At 36.2% G+C, this 27,352-nt stretch overlaps 1 protein-coding gene across 1 annotated transcript; it reads right to left on the bottom strand.

Moving 5' to 3' along the window:
• Nucleotides 1-647: 647 nt before the first annotated feature.
• On the bottom strand, nucleotides 648-27,352 carry LOC148376819 (tomoregulin-1-like). The gene is made up of 10 exons (XM_088350515.1): nucleotides 27,067-27,352; nucleotides 23,177-23,286; nucleotides 18,112-18,244; nucleotides 16,860-16,889; nucleotides 14,093-14,192; nucleotides 13,878-14,026; nucleotides 10,652-10,711; nucleotides 8,718-8,841; nucleotides 5,412-5,573; nucleotides 648-2,238 (listed from the first exon to the last, which is right to left on the bottom strand). The coding sequence occupies exons 1-10, from the start codon at nucleotides 27,191-27,193 to the stop codon at nucleotides 2,154-2,156; spliced, it is 1,080 nt and encodes a 359-aa protein (XP_088206641.1). The 5' UTR covers nucleotides 27,194-27,352; the 3' UTR covers nucleotides 648-2,153.

Below are 27,352 nucleotides of genomic sequence, written 5' to 3'. Positions count from 1 at the left end.
AAATTAATTAAGAGGACTCACACTTCCTGTCTCCTCCTTCAAAATAAACAAAGCAGACAATGAAGAAGAATGACACTTCCTGTAGGGACCTTCGTAGAAAAGAGAGACGATTCCTAACCTAGAATAGCAGTCAAAATTAATTAAGAGGACTCACACTTCCTGTCCTCCCCTTCAAAATAAACAAAGCAGACAATGAAGAAGACAGACTTCCTATTGTGACTTTCATAGTAAAAGAAAGAGAGAAGTTTTCTAACCTAGTACACCAGTCAAAATTAATTAAAGAGGGCTCACACTTCCTGTCTACGACTTCAAAATAAACAAAGCAGACAAAGAAGAAGACTGAGACTTCCCGTTTGGACCTTCATAGTAAAAGAATGAGAGAAGATTCCTAACCGAGAATAGCAGCCAAAATAAATTAAAAGGACTCACACTTCCTGTCCCCGCCTTCAAAATAAACAAAGCAGACAATGAAAAAGACTGACACTTCCTGTTGGGCCCTTCATAGTAAAAGAAAGAGAGAAGTTTTCTAATTTAGTACACCAGTCAAAATTAATCAAGAAGGCTCACATTTCCTGTCCCCGCCTTCAAAATAAACATAGCAGACACTGAAGAAGACTGACACTTCCTGTTGGGACCTTCATGGAGATTCCAAATATAGAGCAGTAGTCGAAATAAATTAAGACAACTCACATTTCTTGTAACCGTCAAAGTAAAAAATACTGACACTGAATAAGACTGACACTTCCTGTCGGAGCCTTCAAAGTTAAATAAACAAATATTCCTGCAGAAGTATGCTCACACTTTCTTTTGGAGCCCTGAAAAAAAAAAAGCCTGACAAAAAACACATGCGCTTCCTGTTGGGGCCTTCAAAGTAAAGGAAGCGGATAAGATTCCCGCACAAGGTATACCCAGAGCAGCATTTAAATGAAATTATATAGGCTCACGCTACAACAGCACACTTTCAAAATAAATTAGCCTGACCATAAACTTCCTGTTGGAGCTTTCAGAGTAAAGGTTACAAATAAGATTCCTGAAGAAACGAAATCCAGAGCAGCGGTTAAAACGAATAAAGTAGTTTCACACTTTCGGTCGGAAATGACAACATGAATGAAGCTGACCATGAAGAAAACTGACACTTCCTGTTAGGGCCTTCAAATTAAAAGTAAGCAGAGAGGATCCCTGACATAGAGCAGCAGTTGGAATAAATATAATAAATAAAAGGTTCACACTTTCTCTAGCTGTTTTCAAACAAAACAGAAAAAAACAACGTAGAAGACTGACACTTCCTGTCGGGGCCCATCAAAGTAAAGGAGGTGGAAAAGATTCCTGAAGAAGGTCATCCCAGAGCATCGATTACAAATAAATGAAGTCGGCTTACACTTACTGAGAACGCCTTCAGAATTAAGAGAAGCCAATGAAAGACTGACACTTCCTGTCAGGGCCTTCAAAGTAAAGGGAGAACGCGAGAATCTTCAAAATAAGAGATCGTTATTTACTCACTTAAAATGAGCCTACACGTCCTACGGCTACCTGCAAAATAAAGCTATTCATGAAAAAGACTGTCACTTCCTGTTTCGACCAAAATAAAAGAAGCAAAGACGTTTCCTGAAGAAAGTCAACCCAGAGTAAGAGTTCAACCAAACAGGGTAGGCTCACACTTCCTGTTGGAACCTCGAAAATAAATGAAGCGGACAAACTTGCACTTCCTGTTGGGACCTTCAAAGTAAAAGAACGAGCAAAGATCCCTGCAGAAGGCAGGCTTTAAATACAGTTTGGAGTGAGATGCGGCAGTCTCAAATTAAATGAAGCCTACGATAAAAAAAGTCTGGCACTTCCTGTCGTGGCCTAAAAAATAAAAGGTCTATGGGAATGTAAATATGTCACTAAATAACAAACGAAAAGGACAAAACGGGAAAGGACTCACGGGACGACACCACGAGACATCATCCTCATGATACCGAATATCGTTACATTGAAAAGCCTTCGATTTGGTGACGGGCATCCGCGACCCTTCAAAATAAGAGCGGCGGAGGCGGAAACATTCCTCAAAGTGGGCATCCAGGAAAGGAAGGAAGAACAAGGCGGCCGCCTGAGGTGGTCTTCTTCCGGAATCCGAATCGAAAAAAGAGGAAAAACCCCCCAAAACAAGATGGCTACGCCAATCGAGAGTCGCTGTCGTTGACAAAATGTCCCAGGTTGTGTTTGTGGCGGCGGGCGCGATTGTTCTTCGGGCATTTCCTGAAAAAAAAAAGAAAAGAAAAACTTTATTCTAGCAAAAAGAAGTACAAAAAAAGATGGCTCCGAATAGGACACACTATTTATTAACACAGAAAACAGTTTACAAAATTTCATTCGAAAAAGGGATTTTCAAAGTAAAAGAGAAACGTACCGGTCCAGTTAAGGACATACTTGTGTAAAACTTTTTGGACTTCGCGCGCGACATAAACCAAAGTTTGGTTGCTTGGTACAATAACCTCCTGTGACCCATGGAAGAAGAACCACTCTTATAAGTTTGAAATGACATTTGTTTTTCTAATTCTCTTTCGTGCGGTTCTCTTTTCTTGTTTTGATTTGGAATAGGTTTTTATTCCAAGTTCAAAAATGGGAGAAAAGCTTTGGCTTCACTGCTCTCCCTTTGGAAACGTCTTTAAGTCTTATAGTAGGTTAAAGAAAGAAAGAAAGAGAGAAAGAGAAAAGAGAGAAAGAAAGAAAGAAAGAAAGAAAGAAAGAAAGAAAAAGAAAGAAAGAGAAAGAAAGAGAGAGTAATAAGTAGGGAGAAGAAGAGAGGGAAAGGGTGAGAAACCGCGGGAGACAAAGTAAAAAAGAGAGTGTGTGAATGACAGAAAAAGATAAAAAGAATGAGAGAAACAGGGAGAGCTCAATGGACAGAGAAAATAGGATAAAAAGGAGAGAGAAAGCAAAAGAAAGAGAGAAAAGAGAGAGAGATAAAGAGACAAAAAAATGAGAAAAAAAAGAGTGAGCATAAGAAAGAGAGGAAGAAAGGATGGGGGTTGGTAAGAGAAAGTGAGAAAAAAAGGAAAGAGCAAAAGAAGGAGAAAAGAGAGAGAGAAAGAAAGAAAGAAAGAAAGAAAGAAAGAAAGAAAGAAAGAAAGAAAGAAAGAAAGAGAGAGAGTAATAAGTAGGGAGAAAAAGAGAGGGAAAGGGAGACAGAGTAAAAGAGAGAGGGTAAGAATGACAGAAAAAGATAAAAAGAGTGAGAGAAACATAGAGAGCTCAATGGACAGAGAAAATGGGATAAAAAGGAGAGAGAAAGCAAAAGAAAGAGAGAAAAGAGAGAGAGATAAAGAGACAAAAAAATGAGAGAAAAAAGAGTGAGCATAAGAAAGAGAGGAAGAAAGGATTGGGGTTGGTAAGAGAAAGTGAGAAAAAAAGGAAAGAGCAAAAGAAGGAGAAAAGAGAGAGAGAAAGAAAGAAAGACAGAAAGAGAGAGAGTAATAAGTAGGGAGAAAAAGAGAGGGAAAGGGAGACAGAGTAAAAGAGAGAGGGTAAGAATGACAGAAAAAGATAAAAAGAGTGAGAGAAACAGAGAGAGCTCAATGGACAGAGAAAATGGGATAAAAAGGAGAGAAAGCAAAAGAAAGAGAGAAAAGAGAGAGAGATAAAGAGACAAAAAAATGAGAAAAAAAAGAGTGAGCATAAGAAAGAGAGGAAGAAAGGATGGGGGTTGGTAAGCGAAAGTGAGAAAAAAAGGAAAGAGCAAAAGAAAGAGAAAAGAGAGAGAGAAAGAGAATATTCAAAAATGCGAGAGAAAGAAGAGAAGGTAAAGAAAAAGAAGGAAAGAGCAAAAGCATGAGAAAAGAGAGGAAAAAAGCGTAAGGATGAAAGCGAGAGATAGAAATAAAGGGAAAAGCAAAAGAAAGAGAGAAGGAGAAATGAGTGAGAGAGAGAGAGAGAGAGAGAGAAAAGTAGGGAGAAGAAGAGAGGGAAAGGAAGAGAGAACACGGGAAACGGAGTAAGAGAGAAAAGGTAAGATTGACAGAAAAAGGAAAAAGGAATGACAAAAACAGAGAGCTCAATAACAGAGAAAATGGGATAAAAGGGAGAGAGAGAGCAAAAGAAAGAGAGAAAAGAGAGAGAGATAGAGACAAAAAAAATTAGAGAAAAAAAGAACGAGCATGAGAAAGAAAGGAAGAAAGGATGGGGGTTGGTAAGAGAGAGAAAGTGAGAAAAAAAGGAAAGAGCAAAAGAAAGAGAAAAGAGAGAGAGAAAGAGAATGTTCAAAATTGCGAGAGAAAGAAGATAGAAATAAAGGGAAGAGCAAAAGAAACAGAGAAGGAAAAATGAGAGAGAGAGAGAGAGAAATAAGTAGGGAGGAGAAGAGAGGGAAAGGGAGAGAGAACACGGGAGACGGAGTAAGGGAGAAAAGGTAAGAATGACAGAAAAGGGTAAAAAGAATGAGAGAAACTGAGAGAGCTTAATGGACAGAGAAAATGGGATAAAAAGGAGAGAGAAAGCAAAAGAAAGACAGAAAAGAGAGAGCGATAAAGAGACGAAAAAGAAAGAGAAATAAATAAAGAGTGAGAAACAGTGAGAAAGAAAAGAGCAAAGAAAAAAAATGAGAGGAGAGAGAAAAAACCAGTGAGCATGAGAAAGAGAGAGAGAAAGGAAGGGGGTGGGAAAGAGATAGAGAAAGTGAGAGAAAAGAAGAGAAAGTTAAGAAAAAGATGGAAAGAAAAAAGAGTAAGGATGAGAAAGAGAAATAGAAAGAAAGGGATGAGCAATAGAAAGAGAGAAAGGGAAAAGAGAGAGAGAAAGAGAATATTCAAAAAAGAGAGAGAAAGAGCAAGAGAAAGTAAAAAAAAGAAGGAACGGGCAAAAGGCATGAGAAAAGAGAGGAAAAAAGAGTAAGGATAAGAAAGAGAGATAGAAAGAAAGAAAAGTGAGAGCAAAAGAAAGAGAGAAAGAGAATATTCAAAAAAGGGAGAGAAAGAGCAAGAGAAGAAAGAGCAAAAGCATGAGAAAAGGGAGGAAAAAAGGGTAAGGATGAAAAAGAGAGATGGAAAGAAAGGGAGCGAGAAAGAGTTGAAGAGTGACAGAAAAATGAAAGAGTGACAGAGAAAAAAAGAGAGAAAGAGAAACCAAAAAAGGAGAGGAAAAAGACAGAGTGGGTGAGAAATAAAGAGAAAAGACAGATGAAAATAAAGAGTGTTAGAGAGTTAGAGATTTAAAGAGAGAGGGTAAGAGAGAGTGATTAGGGAGATTGAAAGAGAGAGAGAAAAAAAAGAAAAAGAGAGAAAAAGGAAAAGAGAGAGACCGAGAGATAGCCTGACTTTAGTGACGTCAAGCGGTCACATTTAAAACCGCAGCTCGTTTTCTTCATGCGCTTCTCTCGGCGAGTGCTGTGAAAAAAAAAGTGGGCGTGGCCACCGGCGTAAGGGGGCGTGTCTGACCTGCCGATGCACATGACGACGGCCACCACCACGGCGATCTGGACGGCCCCGATGACGGAGGCGATGAGGACGTAATGCAACTTTTGTCCACTGGGGACGACGTAGAGCACGTTGAAGGCCTGGGCCTCCTGGCAGCGGGTCCCCTTGTAGCCCGGGTGGCACCTGGGGGCCCACAAAGGGATACTCCAGTACTACTAGTCTTTCCCGACTAGGACCTTGACTCAGCCTCTTGGCTGGGAGCAAATGTCTCGGCCTCTTGGCTGGGAGCAAGTGTCTCGGCCTCTTGGCTTTGTAGTGTATTATGATTTGACCGATAACGGATAATGGATAATTGATAAAGAATATTTAACAATAAACCTCTACAAAACCCCCACAATCATTGTAGTATTACTCCAGTAGCATTTTTGTAGTATTACTGTAATAGTATATCGATCATTTTTGAGGTATTTCTGTGCTTGTATTTTTGTAGTAATTCTATAGTTGTGGTTTTGTACTATTTCTGTTCTAGTACTTTCCTAATCTTTTAAGTATTTCTCCAGTAGTATTTTGTAGTATTACTGTCATAGTATATCTATCATTTTTGAGGTATTTCTGTGCTTGTATTTTTGTAGTAATTTTATAATTGTGTTTTTGTACTATTTCTGTACTAGTGCTTTCGTAGTATTTCCATACACAATCTTTGTAGTATTTCTCCAGTAGCAATTTTGTGCTATTACTGTAAGAGAATATCTATTGTTTTTGTAGTATTTCTTTAGTGGCGCTACTCTTTCCGTACTACAATCTTTGTAGTATTTCTGAGGTAGCAGTTTTCTAGAATTACTGTAATAGTATATTTTTTTGAGGTATTTCTGTGCTTGTATTTTGTAGTAATTCTATAGTTGTATTTTTGTACTATTTCTGTACTAGTGCTGTCGTAGTATTTCCATACTACAATCTTTGTAGTACTTCTCCAGTATTACTGTCATAGTATATCTATAATTTTTGTAGTATTTCTTTAGTAGTCTTTTCCTACTCTTTCCGTATTTTATCTTCATAGTATTTCTGTGCTGGCATTTTTGTGCCATTACGGTAGTTGTATATTTTGAGTATTTTTGTAGTAAAATGTTTTGAGTATTTCTTAGCATTTTTGTAGTATACTATTTGTGCAATAGTATATCTCATAATTTTATAGTATATCTGTAGTTGTATTTCTGTATTAGTAAATTTGTAGTATGACTGGAGTATTTTGAGGTATTTTAGTAGTATTTGGTAGTAGTACTGTAGTATTACTGTAGTAATATTTTGTAGTATTTCTATAGTAGAATGATGTAGTATTTCTTTTAACATTCTTGGAGAACTACTGTGGTTGTATTTTTGTAGTATTTCTGTATTAGTAATTTTATAGTATTGCTGTAGTATTTTGAAGTATTTTTAGTATTAACTTTGTAGTAGTTCTGTAGGACTATTTTGCAGTACTTCTGTGTAACATTTGGTTAGTATTTCTTAGCATTTTTGTAGTATTACTGTAATAGTATATCGATCATTTTTGAGGTATTTCTGTGCTTGTATTTTTGCAGTAATTCTAGTTTTATTGTTGTACTATTTCTGAACTAGTACTTTCCTAGTGTTTCCATACTACAATCTCTGTAGTATTTCTCCAGTAGCATTTTTGTGCTATTACTGTCAGAGTATATCTATCATTTTTACTGTAGTATTTTGAGGTATTTTAGTAGTATTTTGTAGTAGTTCTGTAGTATTACTGTAGCAATATTTTGCAATATTTCTTCAATAGAATGTTGTAGTATTTCTTTAAACATTTTTGTAGAACTACTGTGGTTGTATTTTTGGAGTATTTCTGTAGTTGTATTTCTGTATTAGTAATTTTATAGTATTTCTTTAGTATGTTGGAGTATTTCTAACAGTAACTCTGTAGTAGTTCTGTAGTACTATTTTGCAGTATTTCTGTGTAACATTTGTGTAGTATTTCTTAACATTTCTGTAGTATTACTGTAGTTGAATTTTTGTAGCATTTCTCCAATAGTATATACAGTATCTAGTATTTTTGTAGTATTTCTGTAGTTGTATTTCGGTATTAGTTATTTTACAGTTTTACTGTAGTATTTTAAGGTAATTTAGTGGTATTTTGTAGTAGTTCTGTAGTAATATTTTGTAGTATTTCTATTGTAGAATGTTGTAGTATTTCTTTAAACATTTTTGTAGTATTTCTGTAGTTTTATTTCTGTATTAGTAATTTTATAGTATTGCTTTAGCATTTTGTAGTATTTTTAGCAGTAACTTTGTAGTAGTTCTGTAGTCCTTTTTGCAGTATTTTTGTGTAACATCCGTGTAGTATTTCTTAGCATTTTTGTAGTATTACTGTCGTTGAATTTTTATAGCATTTCTGCAATACTATATACCATATCTAATATTTTTGTAGTATTTCTGTAGTTGTATTTCAGTAGTAGTAATTTGATAGCATTACTGTAGTATCATCTTTGTAGTGGTATTTTTGTACTAATATTTCCGTTGTAGTATTTTTGTATTATAGTATGATTGGCTTGTCTGTTTTAAGCATTACATTTGCTATATCATTTTGTCGTAACTCTGCACTATTTTGTAGTATTTGTGTAGTAGTATTTTTGTAGTACTACTGTAGTAAAATGTTTCGAGTATTTCTTAGCATTTTTGTAGTATAGTATTTGTATAATAGTATATTTCGTAACTTTGTAGTGTATCTGTAGTTTTATTTCTGTATTAGTGCTCTTATAGTATTACTGTAGTATTTTGAGGTATTTTGATGGTATTTTGTGGTAGTTCTGTAGTATTACTGTAGTAATATTTTATAGTATATCTATAGTAGAATGTTGTAGTATTTCTTTAAACATTTTTGTAGTATTTCTGTCGTTTTATTCCTGTATTAGTAATTTTGTAGTATTGCTTCAGTATTTTGTAGTATTTTTAGTAGTAACTTATTGCAGTATTTTTGTGTAACAACCGTGTAGTATTTCTTAGCATTTTTGTAGTATTACTGTAGTTGAATTTTTATATCATTTCTGCAATAGTATATACCATATCTAATATTTTTGTAGTATTTCTGTAGTTGTATTTCAGTAGTAGTAATTTGATAGCATTACTATAGTATCATCTTTGTAGTAGTACTTTTGTACGAGTATTTCCGTTGTCGTAATTTTGTATTACAGTATGATTGGCTTGTCTGTTTAAAGCATTACATTTGCTAAATCATTTTGTCTTAATTAATTAATAGTATTTCCATAGTAGTATTTTTGTAGTACTACTGTAGTTTTTTTGGTGAAAAGGGAGAAATACCTGCAAGTGGGCACGTTAAAATGGATCTCGCAGCGTCCTTGCAGACAAAAATCAGGGTGCGATTGAGCGCAGCTTTCCGGCGCCGCCCCGTAGAAGCCGTCACCGTGTTCCAGTCCTTTGGTTTCTGAACCCCAGACAAAAAAAAGGGAAAAGTTAATTTAATACTACAAAAAAGACTGGAGAAGTACTACAAAAATTCTACAACAGAAATTTAAAAAAATACTACAAAATTACAACAAAACTAAAAAAAAAATCTAAAAAATTAAATACATCTACAGTAATATAACAAATGTAGGAAACGCATACTACAAAAATACTACCACGGAAATACGATAAAAATACTACATAAATACTACTATGAAAACTAACAATAAACGTTTCCTCGAAATATTACAAAACTATTCCTTTGAGTACTACTAATATGTATGTAAAAATCTGACATATCACGACAGTGATACTACAAAAATACAACTACAGAAATAGTAAGACAGAAATACTTCGAAAATACACCTTCAGTAATACTACAAAAATACTACAGATATACTTCAAAACTTTGAAAATACTATGATGGAAATACTACAAAAAACTACAGCAGAAATACTGCAAAATACTACCAAACTTAAAATACAGTAATAGTACAACTTTACTACAGAAATACTACAGAAAATAGACTATAGACATACTACAAAATAGCACTACAGAAATATTATGACAGAAATAATGGAATAAAAATATCATCTATAATAATACTCCAAAAATATAATATGTACTACTACGGAAATGCTACCAAAAAAACTACAAACTACAAAAATTTACTACAAAAATAAAACTAAAGTAATAGTACAAAAATACTACAGAAATTAAAAAAAAATTAATACATCTAAAGTAATATTACAAATGTAGGAAATAAATACTACAAAAATACTACCACGGAAATACGATAAACATTCTACTATGGAAATAATATAAAAATACCACAAAAATACAGACTTTATAGACTACAATGTAAAATCTACAAAAATAATACTGCAGAAATATTAAAGAAATATAACTACAGTAATGGTACATAAAACTACAGAAATACTGCAAACAAATAGACATACTTCAAAAATACTACTACAGAAATATGACAGAAATCATGTAATACAAAATCATCCACATAGATACTCCAAAAATATGGGATACACTACAACATTCTACTATGGAAATACTACAAAAAACGACTATGTAAATATTACAAAAAGAATCCTGCGGAAATACTCCAAAAATATAAAATATACTCCAACATTCTACTATGGAAATACTATAAAAATACCACAAAAAACTACCAAAAAACTACTATAAACTACTATGTAAAAACTACAAAAATAATACTGCAGAAATACTAAAGAAATACAACTACAGTAATAGTACATAAACACTACAGATATACTGCAAATAAATAGACATACTTCAAAAATACTACAACAGAAATATGACAGAAATCACGTAATACAAAATCATCCACAGTAATACTCCAAAAATATGGGGTACACTACAACATTGTACTATGGAAATACAACAGAAATACTACAAAAAAACGACTATGTAAATATTACAAAAATAATCCTGCAGAAATACTACAAAAATGAAGCTACAGTAATACTACAAAATCAGATAGCAGAAATACTAAAAAAATACAAGTACGGTAATACTATGAAAGAAAATATCAGATGTAGTGCTTTAAACAGGGACCTAATATTATTTTGTGTTAATTGTAAGTAAATATAGTACAAAGTAAATATAAGATGTAATGTATATTTATTCCTAAATGATAAAAACGGGAACTGTGTCCAGGATGGGCCCCTTGGCCACAATTTTGAACCCAATGCGGGCCCTCACTCCATATATTTTCCCCTCACTTGCACTAGAAGCAAAACAGCGGCGTGACTCACCCAGGACATTTACTTTGAAAGGGCCTCCGTCGTCCTTCCTGTTGGCTCGCTCTTTGTCCGCTGCCAGGACGCAAAAAAAAAAAAGATGGCGGCTTTACTTCAAAATTGAATCAGAATTTCGTTTGCTCATTTTAAGAAATATTATTCTTTTAATGAAATCTGTAAGGGAAATGATGGTTTAAATATGCCTTTCATACTCTGGTATTTTTATATACTTTTTCCAGTCACCGAAAAATGTGTCTCTCATTAAAAAGCTAAAACTTGAAAGGCCACGAACAGTTTCTCTTAGGGCCTGCTAACTATGAATCAAGATGGCTTTCGTTTTTAGTGCCGGGAAGCTGGCTCGAGACCTCGCCTCCCTAAATTTACAGAGAGGCATTGTGTTACAAAGTTTCACTATGCTTAGTGCTCATTATTGTCACGGTTGCCATGGCGCCCAATTGGGCCCGCCCGTGTGGCGCCAGCTGCGGCTCGTTAACAGATTGGCTTTCCGTCTATTTAAGCTAAGTGCTCTCATTTTTCCTTGGTCAGTCCGTCAATGAACCTCTGTTGCCCTGCAAGACGTGGGTTCTGACTCGGTCCTGTTTTCCTGTTGGTATTTTCCAGTCTGGTATTGTTCCCGTTTCTTTTTGTCCTGTTTAATATCAGTTTCCAGTTTCATTCCTGTCTATTTTTGTCCTGTTTATTATTCTCTCCAGTTTTCGTTCCTGTCTAGTTTGTCCTGTTATTTTCGATATCCTGATTCGTTATCTATCCTGTCCGGTATCGACCAAATCTGTCCGATATTAACTCGGGCAATTGGAATCAGTCTCGTCGATCTCTGGCTTCCTGTCTTTCCCCACCCATGTGGCGCCAGCTGCGGCTCGTTAACAGATTGGCTTTCGGTCTATTTAAGCTCAGTGCTCTCACTTTTCCTTTGTCAGTCCGTCAATGAACCACTGCAGTCGATTCTGACTCGGTCGTGTTGCCTGTTGGTATTTCCTGTCCGGTTTTGTTCCAGTTTATTTTGTCCTGTTTATTATTCTCTCCAGTTTTCCTTCCCATCTAGTTTGTCCTGTTTAATTTTGATATCCTGATTCATTATCTATCCGGTCTGTCCCTTCCTGTCCGGTATCGACCCCATCTGTCCGATATCAACTCGGGCAATTGGAATCGATCTCGTCGGTCTCTGGCTTTCTGGCTTTCCACGCTAGACCGCTGCCTAACGTGGATGACTCCCCATAAAAGGCTTGTGTGAGAACGCGTTTGGGTCCTGATCCTGTACTGGTTCTTGTTATACACTGCATTTAAACATGTTATTTATGTTTAAACCAATCAGATTCATTTCCTGTGTTCATATAAACCAATCAGACGTTTCGTTCTCGTGTTTTCCAATAAATGAGCATCCTTCCGATTCTGGAAGCACGCGCCTCTGATGGCTATATAATGAGATCCAGCTAAAAGTACTTTAAAAAATGAGCTAACTCAGAAAAAAACAAAACAAATAAATGGTAAAAGTACAACAAAATGTTAGACAAAATAGTAAAATAAATAGTAAAAATCAATTGAAATAATTTGAAATAAAACTACAAATAATATAGATATAATAGTAAAAGAAAAAAGTAAAAAAGACTAAATATAGAAAAAAAGATGTTTTTTTTTTTGTAATAATACCGTAGCTGTACTTTTGTAGTATTTCTTCAATAGTATATCTATTATTTTAAGTAATTCTATAGTAGTGAATTTACAGTATTACTGTTGAATAATTTTGTAGTAGTATTTTAGTACTAGTTCTGTGGTATTACTGTGTTATTATTTTGTAGTATTTCTGTTATTGTATATCTATTATTTTAATGTATCTGTAGTACAGTATATGTGTAGTAATACAGTAGTATTTTTCAAGCATATAAAGTATTTTTGTTGTATTTTTAGTAGTTCTGTATTATTGTTGTGGTATTATTTTGTAGTGTGTCTGTCATAGTATTTTTGTAGTATTACTGTGGTATTATCACTGTATTTTCGTAGTATTTCTGCAATAGTAAATCTAAAATCTTTGAAGTAATTCTGTGGTAGTGAATTTATAGTATTACTGTAGAAGCATTTTGTGGTACTATTTTAGTACTAGTTCTGTGGTATTACTGTGTTATTATTTTGTAGTAATTCTGTTATAGTATATCTATTATTTTAGTGCTTCTGTAGTATGGTATATGTGTAGTAATACAGTCGTAGTATTTTTCAAGTGTATATATATATATATATATATATATATATATAATTATTATTGTAGTATTTTTTAGTAGTTCTGTTTCATTACTGTAGCATTTTTTGTAGTGTGTCTGTCATAGTATTTTTGTAGTATTACTGTGGTAAATGTAGAATTTTTGAAGTAATTCTGCAGTCGTGAGTTTATAGTATTACTGTAGTATGATTTTGTAGTAGCATTTTAGCACTAGTTCTGTGGTATTACTGTGTTATTATTTTGTAGTATTTCTTTGATAGTAGATCAATTATTTTAGTGTTTCTGTAGTACAGCATTTGTGTAGTTATACAGTCGTAGTATTATTTAAGTCTATATATAGTATTTTTGTAGTATTTTTTAGTTACTGTAGCATTATTTTGTCGTGTGTCTGTCATAGTATTTTTGTAGAATTACTGTGGAGAATGTAGACTTTTTGAAGTAATTCTGCAGGAGTGAGTTTATAGTATTACTGTACTATGATTTTGTGGTGACATTTTGGTACTAGTTCTGTGGTATTACTGTGTTATTATTTTGTAGTATTTCTTTGAATGTAGTACAATTATTTTAGTGTTTCTGTAGTACAGTACAGTATATGTGTAGTAATACAGTAGTAGTATTTTTCAAGTATATATACTATCTTGTAGTATTATTGCTGTGGTATTATTTTTAGTGTGTCTGTCATAGTATTTTTATAGTATTACTGTAGTATGATTTTGTAGTCCCATTTTGGTACTAGCCTGTGGTATTACTGTGTTATTATTTTGTAGTATTTCTGTAGGTCATCCTGGAATGAAGAAGACCTCAAGGTTTCTTCGTTTTCCTCATGTTGGGGTTTTTGAGTTTTTCCTTGCCCTCATGTAGGTTGCAGATCAGGGGATGGTGTCATAATATTCTGTGGTCTGTGTAGCCCTTTGAGGACGTCACAAGTAGACGGAACTGGACTGCATTTTCACGTTTTCGTTCCGATCGTGTGGTTTTTGCGCGTTCCGGCTAGCCCATCGGCAGTACCTCGACACCTCCCCAGGTGGCGTACGTCGATCTGTTCCTGTTTGATGCAGGAGGCCTCCCGAAGAAGACAAGGACTGTTGTAGGAATGGCCGTCGGTGGCGCAGACCGGGTTCTGGTTGTGACCGCTGCAGTCGATGTTGCAGATGCACCTGAAGGGGGAGAGACGGCGAAAACAACGGGGGGTGTTTTGCCCTGACTCCGCCACCTCGTCTCACCATACGTCCTCGGCGTCCTCGTCGCATTCGGCCCCGTATTTGCAGGAGTTGCATTTGCTCCTCTTGACGGCGTCCGAGGCCGAACCTTCCGCGTTTTCCACTGCAATGAGCACACGAGACCCCCGGGATAAGGCGACCCCCGGATAAGGCGATCCCGGGATAATGTGACCCCGCTTTACATCGTTTTCACTTTAAGGCATATTTCCCCACTGTACCTCATCAAGGAGAAATTATTTTGCACTCATCTAAATTTGAAAAGCTTTACTTTGTTGTACAAGCCAAACCCCCAGGATACATCAACCTCGCTTTAAGGCATTTTACCTCAACGGTGTGGGATAACGGTTTTTTTGCTCCCTCGTTACGGCATTTTCCCAACTAAACCATATCAACAACAACTTATCTAACCTTTTTCATTATTTGACAAGCCTTACTTGGTCCTTTGAGCCCTAGAATTAATTACAGTAGACCCCCAGGATACAGCGACCCCGCCTCGTTTTCACTTTTAAGTCATATTTCCCCATTGTACCTCATCAAGGTGAAATTAATTTGCGCTTATCTAAATTTGACAAGCCTTACTTAGTCCTTCGAGCCAGAAGAATTCTTTGCAGGAAACCCCCGGGATACAGCGATCCCACCTTATGACGTTTCGACTCAACACTGTGGAATAAGGTCTGTTTTTTTCAGCCCCTCTTTACGGCATTTTCCCCACTATACCATATGCACAACAGAATATTTTGCACTCATCTAAATATGACAAGCCTTACTTAGTCCTTTGAGCCAGAAGAATTCTTTGCAGGAGACCCCCAGGATACAGCAATCCCGCTTTATGATATTATACCTCAACGGTAATAAGAGGATTTTTTTTGGCCCCTCGTTACAGCATTTTCCCAACTATACCATATTAACAACAAATTATCCAAACGTTTTCAATATTTGACAAGCCTTACTTGGTCCTTTGAGCCCTAGAATGAATTACAGTAGACCCCCAGGATACAGCGACCCCGCCTTACATCGTTTTCACTTTAAGGCATATTTCCCCACTGTACCTCATCAAGAAGAAATTATTTTGCACTCATCCAAATTTGACAAGCCTTACTTAGTCCTTTGAGCAAGAATTCTTTGCAGGAGACCCCCAGGATACAGCGATCCCGCCTTACGACGTTTTTACTCAACACTGAGGAATAAGGTTTTTTTTCAGCCCCTCTACTAAAAGAGGCATATTTCCCCACTGTACCGCATCTAACCCTTTTCAATATTTGACAATCCTTACTTGGTCCTTTGAGCCCTAGAAATGATGACAGTAGACCCCCAGGATAAGGCGACCCCGCCTTACATCGTTTTCATTTTAAGGCATATTTCCCCACTGTACCTCATCAAGGAGAAATGATTTTGCACTCATCTAAATTTGACAAGCCTTACTTTGTTGTATAAGCCAGAACTATTCATTACAGTAAACCCCCAGGATACATCAACCCCGCTTTATGTCATTTTACGTCAACGGTGTGGGATGAGAGGATTTTAGGCCCCTCGTTACGGCATTTTCCCAACTATACCATATCAACAACAAATTATCTAACCTTTTTCAATATTTGACAAGCCTTACTTGGTCCTTTGAGCCCTAGAATGAATTACAGTAGACCCCCGGGATACAGCGACCCCACCTTATAATGTTTTCACTCTCCAGTGTGAGATAATAAGATTATTCAACCTCTTCCTTACAGCATTTTCCCTCCTATACTACCTCAAAAATCATTTTGAACTTATCTAAATTTGAGTCTCCTCCTCCTACTGCATCCACCCGATACTTCACCGCACCAGCTCAGGTCACATCACATCAAAGGTGAATTGGATTTCCTTTTTATCTTGAAATTGTTTTAATTTCTGAGAATGTAATTTAATCATATTACACATATTAGATATAAGAAGCCTAAAATTGATTACAGTAGACCCCCGGGATACAGCGACACCATCTTATAATGTTTTCACTCTCCAGTGTAGGATAATAAGATTATTCAACCTCATCCTTACAGAATTCTCCCACCTATACTACCTCAAAAAATCATTTTGCACTTAACTAAATTTGACAAGAGTCTCCTCCTCCTACTGCATCCACCCGATACTTCACCGCACCAGCTCAGGTCACATCACATCAAAGGTGAATTGCATTTCATTTTTATCTTGAAATTATTTTCATTTCTGAGAATGTAATTTAATCCTATTACACATATTGGATATAAGAAGTACTAACTATACACAATGTTGCAAATAATAGAAGAAAAATAAGAAAGAAAGAAAAACTTTAAAGAGGGGGAATGATAATTGGGAGTCAACGTTAATACACTAAAACAAATGACACAGCGATCTGTCACCATCTACTGGATAAAAAAAAGAATACAAGAACGACTATGCTTAAGCCTGAATACAAATGCGATATTATTTCCAAGTGGGACAATTTTTTATAACTAAAGCTACTAGTTTTAACTTATTTCTAAGGAATTAATTATAATAATTTAAAATAACAATTTTAAATAGGATAAAATAAATATTTTTGTGGCTTTGTTGTTGAATAAAAAACACATTAAAAATGCGCCATTTTCCCACTCGCAGACATAGCTGTCTAACAATTTGCCTGACGAAAAAAAAAAAGTATTCTTTTTATGAGCCTGCGCATAAAAATGTCGTCAAATACACCAATTTTGTGACAAATGGAGAGAAATATAACAGATTTCAAAAAGAATATTTATATAAATTGAACAAGAAAACTCACTTTCTGGATCTCCAGAACCAGAGCCGCCATCTGTCAATCAAATTAAAAAAAAAATGGTATTAGGACCATCGTCACTATGTGTTTGTTTTCTGTATCAAGCAAATTAAAGGGACAGTGTTTTTATCGTAGTGATTTGATCAAGTTGATTGTCGGCCATCTTGCTGCCTCCAAAAATAAAACAAAAAAATTATTTTGGGTTTTCTTTTCCTTGTTTTCTTTTCTTGCTTTCTTCTTTTTTATCTTCATTCTTCTTTTATTTTCTTCCCTTTTTCCTGATTTTTTTTCCTTCGTTCCTTTTTACAGTTTTTCTATTCTTTGCTTTGTTTTTTTTGCTTTCTTTTTTTGTTTTCCTAATTCCTTCTCAGTTTTTTTTAATTTTTCCCCTTTCTTGCTTTTTTCTCCTTTTTCTTTAATCTTTTCTTTTGTTCTTTTTTTCCTTTTTATATTCATTGCCTTGTTTTCTAATTTCTGTCTTTCTTCTCTTTTATCTCCATTTTATTTTTTTCCCTTTTTTGTTACTTTTCTTCTATTTACTTAATTATTTTCCTACATTCCTTGTTATGTTTTTTCTATTCTTTACCTTGTTTTTCAGTTTTTTTTGCTTTCTTTTTTCTTGTTTTCTTAATTCCTTTCCATTTTTCTTTCCTTCAATTTTTTTTACTTTTTCCTATTCAGTGCCTGAGTTTCTTTTTTTTCTTGCTTTCTTCTTTATTCCCAATTTTTCTTTGCTTTGTTTCCCCTTTTTCTTTATTTATTCTTTTCATTTGTTTGTTTTTATCTTTTTTCTGTTCTTTGCCTTCTTTTCATTTTTCTTGATTTCTTCTTTTATCTCTCCATTTTTCCGCTTATCTTCTTTCTTTACTTTTCTTCCAATTATTTGCCTTGTTTTCTTTTTGTTCTCACTTTCCTCTTTTTTTCCTTTTCAGCTTTTTTATAACATTTTTTGTTCTTTCTTTTTCTTTCTTTTCGTTACTTTCTTCTTTGTCTTTGTTTACCGTTTTCCTCTTCTGTTTTCTTTCCTTTCTCTTTTTCCTTCTTCTCTTTCCTTGTTTTGAAAGTTTTCGTTTTTTAATTTGTTTTCTGTTTTTTTCTTCCTTTGCAAAATTCAGAACGTTGCCGATTTTGGTCACATTGAGTTTCCGTAATTCGTATTCTTCCTTGTGCTCGGTAGCGCTCGTTTTCGGTAGCGTGAAACCACGGAGCGACATCCGGCGGTGGAACGTTCCACACTGTCCCTTTAAAACAGCGTTACCGTTTTGCGGGCAGGGTCCGTTGGCCACCCTGGCAATGAGGCGTTGTTGTTTGCAGGAGGCTTGGCGTCGGTAGCACTCGTTTTGGTAAGTATCGCCGTTGGAACCGCATACCGGCACGTACTTTTTGTGGCACTGATGAGAAAAAAAACACAAAAAAACACAAAAAACAAAGACAATGACTTCAATATCCTGAAGAATTCCAAAAAAGGCTCAGAATTATTTTTATTTTTATACGTTTAGTTCGTCGCTTTGCTTTTTCATTCGTCTTTAGTACTTTCCAGTCCTCTTTTTGTCACGGTTGCCACGGCGCTTAATTGGCCCCGCCCGTGTGGCGCCAGCTGCGGCTCATTGACAGATTGGCTTTCTGTCTATTTCAAGCTAATAGGGCTCTCACACTTCCTTTGTCAGCCCGTCAACAAAACTCTGCCCCGCAAGACGTGGGATCTGACTCGGTCCTGTTTCCTGTTGGTATTTCCTGTCCGGTATTGTTCCCGTTTGTTTTTGTCCTGTTTAATATCGGTTTCCAGTTTCATTCCTGTCTATTTTTGTCCTGTCTATTATTCCCTGCAGTTTTCGTTCCCGTCTAGTTTGTCCTGTTAATTTTCGATATCCTGATTCGTTATCTATCCTGTCCGGAATGGACCCCATCTGTTCGATATCAACTCGGGCAATTGGAATTGGTCTCGTCAATCTCTGGCTTCCTGTCTGTCCCCGCCCGTGTGGCGCCAGCTGCGGCTCGTTAACGGATTGGCTTTCCCTCTATTTAAGCTCAGTGCACTCACTCTTCCTTTGTCAGTCCGTCAACGAACTTCTGCCCCGCAAGACGTGGGTTCTGACTCGGTCCTGTTCCTTTTGGTATTTCCTGTCCGGTATTGTTCCCGTTTATCTTCGTCCTGTTTAATATCGGTTTCGAGTTTCGTTTACGTCTATTTTTGTCCTGTTTCTTATTCTCTCCAGTTTTCGTTCCCGTCTAGTTTGTCCTGTTAATTTTCGATATCCTGATTCCTTATCTATCCTGTCCGGTATTGACCAAATCTGTCCGATATCAACTCGGGCAATTGGAATCGGTCTCGTCGATCTCTGGCTTCCTGTCTTTCCCCGCCCATGTGGCGCCAGCTGTGGCTCGTTGACAGATTGGCTTTCCGTCTATTTAAGTTCAGTGCTCTCATTCTTCCTTTGTCAGTCCGTCAACGAACTTCTTCCCCGCAAGACGTGGGTTCTGACTCGGTCCTGTTTCCTGTTGGTATTTCCTGTCCGGTATGGTTCCCGTTTATTTTTGTCCTGTTTAATATCGGTTTCCAGTTTCGTCCCTGTCTATTATTCTCTCCAGTTTTTGTTCCCGTCTAGTTTTTCCTGTTTAATTTTGATATCCTGTTTTATTATCAATCCTGTCTGTCCCGTCCTGTCCGGTATCGACCCCATCTGTCCGATATCTACTCGGGCAATCGGTATCGATCTCGTCGGTCTCTGGCTTCCTGTCCTTCCACGCCAGACCGGCTACCTCACGTGCATGACTCCCCGTGTCCCGTAAAATAAAAGGTTTGTTTGAGAAACGTCACGCGTTTGGGTCCTGTTCGGGTTCCTGACACTTTAGTACTTTTGAGTGAGTTTGGGTACTTTACTTCTTTGGAATTATTTTGTCATTTCCTACTTTTTTTATGTGTTTGTGTAATTTGAATAACCTCTCTGTACTATAGTATTTAGAGCTTTTTTCAGTATTTTTTGTATATATATATATATATATATATATATATATATATATATATACATATATGAGTATTTGTCAGGATGTTTGTATTTAAATACCTTTGATACATATTATTGAAATTGTAGTAAGTTTAAGTACTTTTAAGTACTTTTAAGTGCATTCGCAAACTTTGAACACGATTTAAGTGTTTTTGAGTACTTTTTAGTACTGTGTTTGTACTTTTTTGGGCATGTGCTTACTGTGAATACTTTTAAGGTAATTCTAAGTACTTTCTCTTCTTTTTAGTACTTTTTAGTGTGTTTGCATACTTACAATACCTTTTCATTCGTTTTTAGTACTTGCCTTACGTTTTAGTATTAAGAACATTACGGAGTGTTTGCATATTTTGTGTACTTTATCAGTGTTTTAAGTACTTTTTATATTTTCTGGTACTATTTTGTATTTTTTTGTACTTTTTTTAATCCCTTTAAATACTTTGGATACATTCTCAGTACTTTTGGTACTCTTTAATACTTCTTTTGTTTATTATGTTTAAGAACCTTTTATTACATTTCCGTACTTTGAATATCTTTTCAGTACTCTTTGGTACTTTTTAGTATATTTTTAAATACTTTATTGTGGGTTGGCATATTTACAATATATTTTTATGAGTTTTTTTTTAGTTTTTAGTACTTGCCCCACTATTTAGTACTTCATGGTATGTTTAAGAACATTATAATGTGTTTGCATAATTTGAATACTTTATCAGTTGTTGTAGTACTTTTTCATCCATTTTCATACTTTGAATACCTTTTCAGTACTCTTTGTTACTTTTTAGTCTATTTTCAATATTTTCAAGTGGGTTTGTGTACTTTGAATATCTTTTCAGTACTTTTAATACTTCTTTTTGGGGTATTTTTTTTTAGTATGTTTAGTACTTTTTCATCCATTTTCATACTTTGAATACCTGTTCAGTACTCTTTAGTACTTTAAGTCTATTTTCAATATTTTCAAGTGGGTTTGTGTACTTTGAATACCCTTTCAGTACTTTTAATACTTCTTTTTGGGTATTTTTTTTAGTATGTTTAGTACTTTTTCATCCATTTTCATACTTTGAATACCTGTTCAGTACTCTTTAGTACTTTAAGTCTATTTTCAATATTTTCAAGTGGGTTTGTGTACTGTGAATACCTTTTCAGTACTTTTAATACTTCTTTTTTGGGTATTTTTTTTAGTATGTTTAGTACTTTTTCATCCATTTTCATACTTTGAATACCTGTTCAGTACTCTTGAGTACTTTAAGTCTATTTTCAATATTTTCAAGTAGGTTTGTGTACTTTTAATACCTTTTCAGTACTTTAAATACTTCTTTTTGGGTAATTTTAATATGTTAAGTACATTTTAGTGCATGTGCATACTTTGAATACGTTTTCAGTACTCTTTCGTACTTTAAGTCTATTTTCAAATTTTTTGAAGTGGGTTTGTGTACTTTGAATACATTTTCAGTACTTTTAATACTCCTTTTTGGGATATTTGTTTAGTATGTTTAGTACCTTTTAGGGCATTTGCATACTTTGAATACCTTTTCAGTACTCTTTAGTACTTTAAGTCTATTTTCAATATTTTTCAAGTAGGTTTGTGTACTTTTAATACCTTTTCAGTACTTTAAATACTTCTTTTTGGGTAATTTTAATATGTTAAGTACATTTTAGTGCATGTGCATACTTTGAATACCTTTTCAGTACTCTGTTACTTTTTAGTCTATTTTCAATATTTTCTAGTGGGTTTGTGTACTTTGAATATATTTTCAGTACTTTTAATACTTCTTTTTTGGGTATTTTTTTTAGTATGTTTAGTACCTTTTAGGGCATTTGCATACTTTGAATACCTTTTCAGTACTCTTTAGTACTTTAAGTCTATTTTCAATATTTTCAAGTGGGTTTGTGTACTTTGAATACCCTTTCAGTACTTTTAATACTTCTTTTTTGGGTATTTTTTTTAGTATGTTTAGTACTTTTTCATCCATTTTCATACTTTGAATACCTGTTCAGTACTCTTTAGTACTTTAAGTCTATTTTCAATATTTTCAAGTGGGTTTGTGTACTGTGAATACCTTTTCAGTACTTTTAATACTTCCCTTTGGTGTATTTTTTGTATGTTTGGTACCTTTTAGTGCATTTGCATACTTTGAATACCATTTAATTACTTTTAATACGTCTTTTTGGGGTATTTGTTTAGTATGTTTAGTACCTTTTTAGTGCATTTGCATACTTTGAATATGTTTTCAGTACTCTTTAGTACTTTAAGTCTATTTTCAACTTTTTTTTAAGAGAGTTTGTGTACTTTGAATACCATTTCAGTACTTTTAATACTTCTTTTTGGGTTATTTGTTTAGTATGTTTAGTACCTTTTTAGTGCATTTGCATACTTTGAATATGTTTTAGTACTCTTTAGTACTTTAAGTCTATTACCAATTTTTTTCAAGTGGGTTTGTGTACTTTGGATACTTCTTTTTGGGTACATTTTAGTATGTTAAGTACATTTTAGTGCATTTGCATACTTTGAATACGTTTTCAGTACTCTTTGTTTCTTTTTAGTCTATTTTCAATATTTTCTAGTGGGTTTGTGTACTTTGAATACCCTTTTTGGTACTATTTAGAGTCGGCATAAACATTTTCACATTTTAAGGGTTACTATTAAAAAATTCCAAAATATTTCTAAAATAAATCCTGAAAACGTTTCTAGGTTACTTTTCTGAATCTTTGGCTTTTTTCACCAGCAAAACAATAATAATAATGAACCTAAAACATTTATTTTTAATCAGGCAATAATTTGGCCCATTTTAGGTGTCATTGTACGTTTGTTTTTATCTTGTACCGTATTTTGGATTATATTGTAACGCTCGCAATTAAGAGTCTGGAATATAAGAATAGGAGCACGGCGACGCAGTGGTTAGCGCGTGTGCGGCACAAGTTCTGAGGTCATGAGATCGAACCTCCTGTGTGGAGTTTGCATGTTCTCCCCGTGCTTGCGTGGGTTTCCTCCGGGCACTCCGGTTTCCTCCCACATTCCAAAAACATGCATGTCAGGATGATTGGCCTAACCGAAATCTCCCTAGGTGTGAATGAGCGAGCGAGTTGTCTGTCCCTGTGTGCCCTGCGATTGGCTGGCAACCAGTTTAGGGTGTCCCCCGCCCACTGCCCGAAGATAGCTGGGATGGGCTCCAGCGCCCCCGTGACCCTACTGAGGATAAGCGGTGCAGATAATGGATGGATGGAATATAAGAATAATATACGGATAAACATGGATTTCATTTGAATCCTATAAAAATGACGGCGGCTGTCCAGCTGTCAATCAAAGAATCGGTCGCCACCCACCTGGAACTGACACACGCATTTGAGCTGTGATTGGTCGTCCCTGCACACGCCCCCAAAGCGGCACGTGGATTGGTCGCACGCCCGTAGGTCGCCCTTCCTCTCCGACGTAGCTGAAAAAAAAAATATAAATTCATGTATTGGCTAAAAATACTTCGGGGGGCGGGGCTTAGCAATAGGGGGTAGGAATGAAATATTTGACTCCGCCCACATGGATTGTTCGGACCCTAGAGATCATTTTGAGACAAGACTGGCAAATGTATCGTCTCGAAACTCCAGTCCAGGTTTCCTAGGCCCTTTTAATCGCCAAATTCAAGCACTTTTTACGGACTTTCAAACTTATGAAGCTGTTACAACCCACCCAGAAGTGCTATAATACTCCACTTATGCAACAAATTTTCACAAACGCGGTCTCTTTTAAAGGATTTTATACATTAGACTATAAAGGATTTTATACGATTGACTACAAATGACATTTAATGCAAAAGACATTCACTGACTGGGCTGTGGTGCGAGGTCAGGGCACCCTGGAGGAAAATGTTGTTTACCGGAACGGCGGGAACGGGACGTAAGGCTGATAAGATGATCAGGACATCCAGACGCAGAAAGGCCCTGATGACGTAGAAACGCTCGGTGTTGTTTTGAGTATTCCAGACAACGCGATGCCCAGGGGGGGCTTCCTTGGCACACCCATGGGAGGAGTCGGCACGCCATTATGCGGGGAGAAGATGGTGAATAAGAGAGCTAAAGGACTTCAGAAGAGGGCTTCCCAGAGACTCCAAGGACACTAATTCGGCCGTTTTCGATGGAGTACACTTAGTTAAATTGTTAATGAAATTAAATCTGCCCCCCTTGTGAAAATATCGGCTTTCTTGTTCATCTCTTCCCTCAAGAAATGTAGGTTGTGTTTGGTTAATGGAGTCAGATAACTCATTCGAACAATTTGGTAAACGCTACATTTTGGTATTTAATTCCCAACACTATATTTTTACTCCAAAACACACCATAATGCCCAGAAATGAAAAAAAAATCCGCCTAAATGCATGTCTGCTTCATGCGACGTTCCTTCTTGTAATTCGTTTGTTTGGCTTCAACTCCCCTTTAAAAATAAGAGGATTTCCAATATGGCCGTTAGCCTCTGACCTTTTGATTGACACCACTCTCGGCCAATTGCAAGCTTTTTATACGGTCCTTAGCCTGTGACAACCTAAAAAAAGGCATGACCTACTTCAAAAATCTTTAGCAAATACTGTCCGATTTAAATGTTGATTGACACATTGGTTAGCCAATTAAATTATGAATCCAATTTTACAGGGTGTGTTTAAATCAGAGCAGAAAATAAGCAGGATCTGTTTTTACCCGCAATTATCACGCATATGAGTGCAAAATCATGAATTGACTTCTAAAAAGAGAAGTCAAACATTTACAACTCCTTTCATTCTTCCATGTCTAAAAATTGGTCAAAAATCAAATACACGGCTGTAGAGATTTTAGAGCTGTAAACTGGTCGCCACTTTTGGAAACGCTTTGACATACCCTTATGTGATTCCAAAAACAAATTCAGGCTAGAATAAAAACCTTCAATTTCTGTACGTTCCAACTCAGATTACTCAGTGAGCATGACAGAGTCCTTACAGTTGACAATTGTATTTCCTTATTACAAAGAGACTTATCCTCTTGTGATCTCCTCAAGCCAATTAACCTTCTGCCATTGGAGTGAAGCTGCATTCTTCTCTTTGATGTTTTCGGAGCAGCCCGTGAAATATGCTCCAGAAATATGCACAAAAGCACAGAGAGGTTTTGACGGGAGACGGAGAAGCTGTTTATTGATGTTCATCGGTGTCCAAACAGAGTTCTCATTCGTCTAAGAGACAATCAGCGTTTTTATACCCTCCGGAGCAAAAACATCACGTCAGAAATATCACATGTTGCTTAGTGCGTTCCCTGGCAATGATGCACTTGTTTTTCTCAAAGTGCACGCTTCCAGGAATTGACAATGTTTTCGTCCTCTTTCGATTCTCCAAATTTACGCCGATTTTCCAAGAAATTTGTTGGAGTCGGCCTGATCCAGCCAAATTCCTGTCAGCTTGCAAGCTGTTCCAGACCAAGGCGAGTGTTGTTATTACATTTAAACTCGGGAGAAACAAGCCTGGAATTTCCTGTCTAAACAAATTTGTCCTCATTATGTCAATAAGCTCAGACTCCATTGATCTACAACAATATTCCCCTGTATACAATCTTCCTCCCCCCAATCTTCTTCCCCCAACAATTCTATGAGTGAGTTGTAATAAAAACTGCGAAATTTTAGTCGGATAAGAATCAGGCCTTGAACTGACTGTATCTCCTCATGAGCTTAAATTAATGTCTCTTGTCTCTTATTTTATTCAAGTCAAGTCATTTTTGTTTGTATACTCCTTTAGCACAAGGAGTCTCAAAGGGCTGCAAACTACAGACTATTATGGCACCATCCCCTGATCTAAAACCTACATGAGGGCCAGGAAAAACTCAAAAACCTCAACATGAGGAAAATGAAGATGTAAGCTCATCGAACTAACAGGAAGAAATGCAACAACAAAGCCTAGCCACCAGAAAGCAGTGTCGGCGTCATTTTTAAGTGGACTTGTTGAAAAACAGGGCAACAATTTCAAGCATTTACAAGCACTTCACTCAAAAACAGTTTTCACACCGTAGGGACACAGCATTAAAATTCAAGCATTTTCAAGGATTTCAAGCACTAGTACCAACCCTAAATTCTGCAGCTAGGAGGTGGAGTCAATTATTTAGCTCATCCTACTCTGAGATTTTGTCATTTTTTCTTTTTTCTTGCTTTTTTCCTTTTGTTTTCTTTCTTTCTTCCATTCTTTCTTTTTTCATTAATTTCTTTTTCTCCCTTTTCCCCCATTTCTCCCCTTTGTTTCCCTTTTTTCTTACCCCTTTTGTTTCTTGCTTTTTTTTCTTCTCTTTTCTTTCTTTCTTCCATTCCTTCTTTTTTCATTAATTCATTTTTCTGCCTTTTCCCCCATTTTCCCCTTTGTTTCCCTTTTTTAACCCCTTTTCTTTTTTCTTGCTTATTTTCTTCTCTTTTCTTTCTTTCTTCCATCTTTCTTTTTTCATTAATTCATTTTTCTCCCTTTTCCCCCATTTTTCCCCTTTGTTTCTCTTTTTTCTTGCTTATTTTCTTCTCTTTTCTTTCTTTCTTTCTTTCTTTCTTCCATTCTTTCTTTTTTCATTGCTTCCTTTTCTCCTATTCCCCCCTATTTTCCCCTTTTTTCTTCCCCCCTTTCTCTATTCTTTTTTCTTCTCTTGAATTTTCCATTTTTCCCTGTTTTTTCCTTTTTTTAATCATTTTTTCTTCTTTAAAGGGTAAAACAAGTTGAGAAGAATGTTGCAGTTTGGTCATTTTGAGCTTCCGTAGTTTGTATTCTTCCTTGTGCTTTTTAGCACCCATTTTTCAGTTTCGCTACACAACATGGCGATAACTATTGGTGAAACCGTACACACTGTACCTTTAAAATAAATGCAGCCTAAAATGTTTTCATCTATCACTGTTTGATGAGTTGAATTGCATATGGATCCTTAATATTTTTTCATTTTTAGAGTTTCGGCCCCAAATTTACAAAACTCCAATTGGGCCTCTGAACGACACGTTGTGACGTCATCAAAGGACGTCATAAGAAAGCACGTGTCCATTCTTCTACGTCATTGAGCACATTTTGCGTCGAATTCAAATGAAATTTACCGCAGTGGCGGCCAGTCAGGAACCACGCGTTCGCGCGTGCACGCGCCCGAGGAGCGTCTGCGGGTTGCCGCGCCGCGCACGCGCGTCCCCGTCAATCACAATTCCCATTACAGGTGGAAAACAAAAAATCCTAAAAATGACGGCGACGGCTCACCTGGGCAGTCTTTTCCCGGGCAGCCTCCCTGAAGCGGGTAGGACGCGCGCACCGCGTGCACGCCAAGCAGCAGCAACAGCAGCAGAAGAGGCGACGCGCGCGCGCACGCCAGGGGGCCGCCGAGCATCCCGCCGGCGGGAAGGTTTCCCGCGCCCGACGCCACCGTGGCGAGAGAAGAAAAAAATCAAAAGAGGGAAATAAAAAGGAAGAAAAAGAAAGAAGGACGAGGCGAAGGCGATCACGCGCTTGTCTGCTCCTCGTCAGCGAGCGCGCGCACGCCAGCCAG

This window comes from Urocampus carinirostris, chromosome 1 (assembly GCF_059441175.1).
Source record: "Urocampus carinirostris isolate Australia breed hairy pipefish chromosome 1, RoL_Ucar_1.0, whole genome shotgun sequence".
Taxonomy (NCBI): domain Eukaryota; kingdom Metazoa; phylum Chordata; class Actinopteri; order Syngnathiformes; family Syngnathidae; genus Urocampus; species Urocampus carinirostris.
This window is presented reverse-complemented; position numbering and strand designations above follow the sequence as displayed.